The 6,000-nt window shown below is 32.6% G+C and overlaps 1 protein-coding gene and 1 pseudogene across 2 annotated transcripts; both read right to left on the bottom strand.

The window, feature by feature from the left end:
• Positions 1–553: 553 nt before the first annotated feature.
• Positions 554–970, bottom strand: LOC143586512 (antifungal protein ginkbilobin-like protein). Its single transcript, XM_077068050.1, has one exon. It carries the CDS (start codon positions 968–970, stop codon positions 554–556), a length of 417 nt encoding a protein of 138 aa, XP_076924165.1.
• A 459-nt stretch (positions 971–1,429) lies between these two features.
• LOC143586511 (aluminum-activated malate transporter 14-like) lies at positions 1,430–4,445 on the bottom strand (annotated as a pseudogene). Its single transcript, XR_013144718.1, has 6 exons — positions 4,012–4,445; positions 3,791–3,931; positions 3,048–3,320; positions 2,858–2,967; positions 1,853–1,996; positions 1,430–1,758 (listed from the first exon to the last, which is right to left on the bottom strand). The product of XR_013144718.1 is annotated as an aluminum-activated malate transporter 14-like (transcript).
• Between the last annotated feature and the right edge of the window lie 1,555 nt (positions 4,446–6,000).

Genomic DNA, 6,000 nt, shown 5'->3' with positions numbered 1-6,000 from the left:
ATAATTTGAAAATTGATTTGCATCAACTTCATGTCCTATCATTTAGTCTGTTCCTTGACATGATTGAAGTGTGTACCAAATCCTGATAGTTAACTTGAGGAGAAGCCTAGATGGGCAGCTTAGCGAGTCGCCTTTAAAAACCATCTTATAATTCATCTGAAGGGCCTATAAGTTGATGCATTTACGATGGATGTGACCTAATCGACGACAGATTTATACAAAACTCAACCTCCTTTTGCCTCTGCTGCACCAATTCTTCATAATTAGGCCGAAATTCAACTGACGGTCTGTAAGCTTCAGTTCATCCACATCTTAATTTTGGATTAACGAGTTTCATATCCAATATCTCCATTCTACTCTAAAATTTGTTTTGAGATGAACTTGTGGTTATGTTGTTTCATTTCAGGTTTTAAAATTGAAAAATTTAACATATTAGAACCTCATTAATGTGCAAAATTAGTAGATGAAATTACAGTTACATTACATAAACAAAGTATAAAGCCACAATACATGACAACAATAAGGTAGCAAGTTGACTTCTAAGTGCTACACATTAATCTTCAAAAGGATATTGCTCATACCTAATAGAACAGTCATTAAGCACTGCTCTAGCACCAATCCTGTTATTACAAGTGCTTAACATCTGGAATTCTGCTGCATCAAGACACTTTTTGCAATCTGTACTCGTGAGGTTTTGATTACAAGTAGCATGACCGTAGGCAAAAGCGTTAGGATAAGGAGAGATGTTTTGGTAGTTGTAACCTTGTTTAGAAGGTGTAACTGCTGTCAGTTCATTGAGAACATACGCTAGGCTTATAGCAAATGGATCGCCTCTGGTATAAATTCCTGAATTACAAAGAACACTTGTGATGTTCGTGTTCGGTGCACTTTGTGCAACGTTGCATATACCGCATAATCCGATTAGCAAAATCGTGATAATCAGCATCGTCTTAGTTTGGAGAAAATCCATGCTTTATCTGCTGATTTATCTCAAATGAGATATAAAAAATGGTTATATGGATGTTGAATCTATTGGTTTCTCCACCTTGTTTTCTTTTTATTGTTTCTTTTGGTTTGTCTTTTTTTGTACTGCTGAATGCACCTTTGTATTATATTATATTGACTTGATGCATTTGGGACAATGCTCAATAATACAACTTATCTTTATATTGGGAGAAGGCCCACTTCATTGATAAATGTTCATCCTTTATAGTTTATTTTGACTACATATATGATGCTATTTGTAGAACCACATTACATGAAGTTGCAGATTTAGAAGATGTCATTTTTTTATTATATTATAACCTGAAAGTTGTGATTATTGTTGATGAAGTAGTTATTTTTCGTTCGTACATTCTACAAGTATGATGTAGACACTTACCTCATCATACTTGTAAAATTTCTAGCTAGGTTACAAGTCTCTTTTAAGCTATATATACATGGGTTGAAAACCGGCAATCTCTCCAAGTGCTTCGACTTCTTTTGCTAACGTTTCCACTTTATCAACAATCTCCATTAAAAGAAACAAGAAGTTAGCTATTGCAATAGATTCAATATTTGGAGTCCCTTTTAGCTTCGATGAAGATGAAAGTAATATAAGTTCTCTTTAATGGACTGCAACTGTGGCACTGTTATAACCTTTGCTTGACATCTTTTCATATTCATGATACTTTTTCCTAGCTCACGCATAGTTAGTCCGAGTGACAGCCCAACTGTTTTACACGGCTCTTTGATTATATTTTGTAACGGTGTTGAGGGCTGCGTACAAGAAAGTAGCAATGTAAGTCGATCACTCGATTAATTGCCTTAAATATATACGAAGTCGATCAAATTGATAATGAGTATTAAGAACCTGTAATGGTGATTTAAGGCACTCTTGCATTGACATAATAATTGACGCCATTTCTCTCATGAGCTCGCCTATCTGTATATATTTATCCCAAGGGTAAAATAGTCCAAATCTGCCATGCCAGGGTTCCCACCTTGCAAAATTTGCCTAAGAATGAAATAGGATTAGAATATTTCTTGCACTAGGTGACCAAGTGTCTTGCATACGAGTGTTTAGTAATATTTAGAAGTGATAAAGATTGATGACTTATATCAGTGCGTTGACCGGCATGACATGTGTTGACTATGAGTTAATCAATCTTTGACTTTGAATTAGTTAGTTCCTTCCAACTAACTTATGTACTTCAGTACTTGGATTTGTATTCAGTTAACAAAAATACAAGTAATGAAAAGTTAACTTCTTTCTCTATCAAAAACAAACCAACATGTAAACCATTTTAAGATAATATTAATGTTTTCTTTCTACATATATTAATTTAATACCCTTTCTGATACTTTAATTTTTTTTCTTAAAAAATGTTTCATATTTTGTTTGTACTTAATAAACCAATTCTTTTTTTTTCTTAATATATACAACATAACAAATAGTTTCATTTAATATTTTAAATTTTATAGCATCTGAATTTTATGTAACATTAAAATTTTTTTAAATGAGTTATGACGTCATCCGGTCTTAACGGTCCAACCAATGAACTGGTAAGCACCCCAGTTCACTGTTCGGTTCGGTTATGAAAATATTGAATTTAATTTCAAAGCTTTATGTATCCAGTACGGAAACACATAAGCTGACGAATGTAGGTTTCTTCGTTATATAATGTTATATAATAAATCGAAAACCTTCTCTACGTTTTTGTCTGCATTTCCCTGCTCATGATTGGCTGTATTTAAACTTCTTGATAAATATCTCTAGATTATTTGATTCTTAACACACAAAAGTGAAACATCATTTTACTTTACAATTAAGCATAGGTGCATGTAAACATAAACTATAATTAGTAAGAGACATTACCAATGATTCATCACTTGATTTGGAGTGCAATACCGACTTACAATCCCCGACACTAATTCTTGGCATGCTTTCTTGTTCACTAACTACACTAAAGTAAGCTTTCATGCAATCTGCAATTCACCATGTTTTCAGATAATAATACCATAATAAAATTGAACTATTAAAGCTCATTTCTTGTGGATGTAACTACCTTCAATGCAACAAGCTAGTTTGTCGAACTTAGAGGATGTCAAACGATGAAGTTCATCACTAGCCCACATTGGAAATATGAGTAAGCTAGTGAATACGCATACAGCAAAGCCCATGCCAATTGTTGAGAGACGTTCACGGGCTAATTCAATAATTTTGTCAGCGCGCAAACCAGATACTGCTACTAGATTAAAAGTAAGGACGAAGATCATGAATCCATAATCGTATTTCCTTTTTATGCTTGGAATCAATCGACAGTAAGTCACTGCAGCACCTACACTTCACAAAATATTTGTCACATGCACATTTGATGCATTAATGTATGTAATATATGTTGATACAAGAAGTGCAACCATAAAGTTCCAATATAAGGTGGATGCATTAATAATAAACTAAATAATGTTAATGTTCCTAATATGCTTAATTATTATGTGAAATAACTAATAACCAATTTACATAAATGTGAGAATAAAATTACATATAATAAATGACAAAAATAACCTCAAAAAATAAAAAAAATATATAAAATAAACAAAATGACTACTTGTTAAGAGTTTTTAAATTATTTGAAAGTTATGAAATGATCTTGATCCTATACACGCACGTTACACAGATACATACATACATACATATATACATATGTGTGTGTGTGTGTAATATAAGCATATCATGTTGCGCTTGTTGTGCTATGCAACCAATGACAATTTTGGTTACAAAAATATCAATGTTAACATGTATCCTTACCAAAAATGAACACAAAAACACCAATCACTACTGCATTCCCGATCTTTCCTAATTCGTCCGCTAAAGTTCCCACCAAACACCCTAATGCACCTCCGAGTATAGTTCCAAGTCCACGAAGTAACCCTTTGCTTAATGTAGCACCTGCATATGTATCAGTTATCATGGTAAACAAGTTTGTAAATAAATATATGCATCTAAATAACTGATAACAAACCACAAACCTGCAAAGAACTCAAATACCACCACACGGTCATGATAGCCCACATGGCATTTTCACCGACTTGCTCAAAAAGTGGATCAAGTAGATAAAGAAGTGAAACTAAAACTAAAGCAATCCCAACCTTGATGCTATGAATGATTTTTTGCATATGTTGCTCACATGGGTCTTTTATAAAAGATGATAAAATATGAACACAAGGTAGTTTCTTTTGTTTCTTGTAGTCAGGAGAGTTTATTTCATTTGGAATATCTATACTGGTGCTCATAGTTAATTGTTTTACCAAAACTTTATTATGTGAATTGATTTGTGGAGATGGAACTTATATACATGAAATTTTTTCATTAGATATGAAACATAAGTAAGTGCCAAAGTCGATATCTGTCTCGTGGCAATTTTACCAGTTTGACCAATCACATTGATGAAATAGATTATTGTTAGTAAGCGGATGCATTATGAACTTGATGAATTAAGTGGAACATGCTTGTCATTTTTCCTTTAATTTGAACTTTTGTGTATATGGTGAATGGTCTTTTCACAAAATGTTTAGTGCAATATTCAGCAAAGTCAAAGTGATATATGCTAATTGCTCAAGTACCAAGCTATTGATTTGATTTGATGAGTGAAAAGATAACGTCACTAAGTGTAATTTTAAATTTTGCATGTCCATTGGTATGACTAGTGCCGAACAAAAGTTATTTACCTTTTCAATTCCTTTAAATTTACCGCCATTTCTTAATAGTATATTGCAGTGAGACTAAAGTGATTTAAAGGCAGTTTTTACATTGGGTAATCGGTTTGTGATTTTTATGGGATTCATGGTGATTATATCAATTTGATATGTGGTGCATTAAGTACATGAATATGTAAGTACAGGATTTTTGACCCATTTACTTATGATTGAGTCGATTTGGGTTATGATTTTATCTTTAACGCGTCAAAATCACCCAAAGTGTATTTTTGATGTGTAGAACCTGTTTTGACTTTTGACCCGTACTAAATATGATTAGTTGGAGCCATTACCCCACCGGCACATCTTGCTATCTCAAATACACACACACATATATTAACTACACGGGCATATATAAAAGATGACAACTACTAAATCTGCTGCATTATTTGAACTGAACTCTCGACCTCTAATGCTGTTTATAAAGATACAACAGTTTAGTCAGTAAGTTCTAGTAACTTTTTATGACAACAGTTTGGTCAGTAAGTTCAAGTAACTTTTTATATAAATCAGAAGGGATTTCAATGCTACTCCAAAAATACAAAGAACGGTCTAGTTTTTTTTAACTGGTAAAGCAAAGTATAGTGCAGCATCCCGAGTTGTCCCACTATAAGTTGTCTGTACTGTAATATTGATTTGTTTCCTGACCGCTAATTAATACATGCGTGGAGCACTTGTGGTATCTGATTGAAAATTGTAATACGATACGATGAAGTTACAGTATGCTTTAGTAATTCTTTGATACGCGTTAAAAGAAAGACTAATAAAGGTATTTTATGCCTTCGTTTTCAGCAGTAAATGGAATCTGAGTGGCCTCATTTTCACTACCGTTGGAGGTGTGTGAGCTTGGAAACTTCAGTATGATTTCAAGGTAAAATATCTTATCTTCATTGAATTCAAATTTCACACTTGATGTGTTTTCTGTCTTTTTAAGTTCAATTTAATTCAACAATAGCCTAATATTTCTTACATTTCTGCCTAGTACTAACTACTAACTAGTGATACTTTAGGACAAGTAGTGACGATTAATAATCACAATTAGTCATATGAGATTAAGCTATATTACTACTACTAATAATAATAACAATAACAATAAAATGATCTTATCTTTGTTAATTAATTCGGATTTCGCGTTTGATTTGTTAGTTGTTAGTTCAGTATAACCAGACAATTGCCTTTCATTTCTTACATTTCTTTTTTTTTAAACGGCCAACTAAAGTTTTATATATAGAAACCAAATTGCTTATGTTTGTATCTTACAAG

This window comes from Bidens hawaiensis, unplaced genomic scaffold (genome assembly GCF_021521415.1).
Source record: "Bidens hawaiensis isolate Kalapana, Puna unplaced genomic scaffold, B.hawaiensis_p1.1 tig00034685_1, whole genome shotgun sequence".
Lineage (NCBI taxonomy): Eukaryota > Viridiplantae > Streptophyta > Magnoliopsida > Asterales > Asteraceae > Bidens > Bidens hawaiensis.
Note: the sequence above shows the minus strand (reverse complement) of the source record. Positions and strands in the feature narration are given on the sequence as shown.

What these genes read in the sequence shown, in the direction of transcription:
- LOC143586512 (XM_077068050.1), bottom strand. Translation starts at nt 970, where the DNA reads ATGGATTTTCTCCAAACTAAGACGATGCTGATTATCACGATTTTGCTA.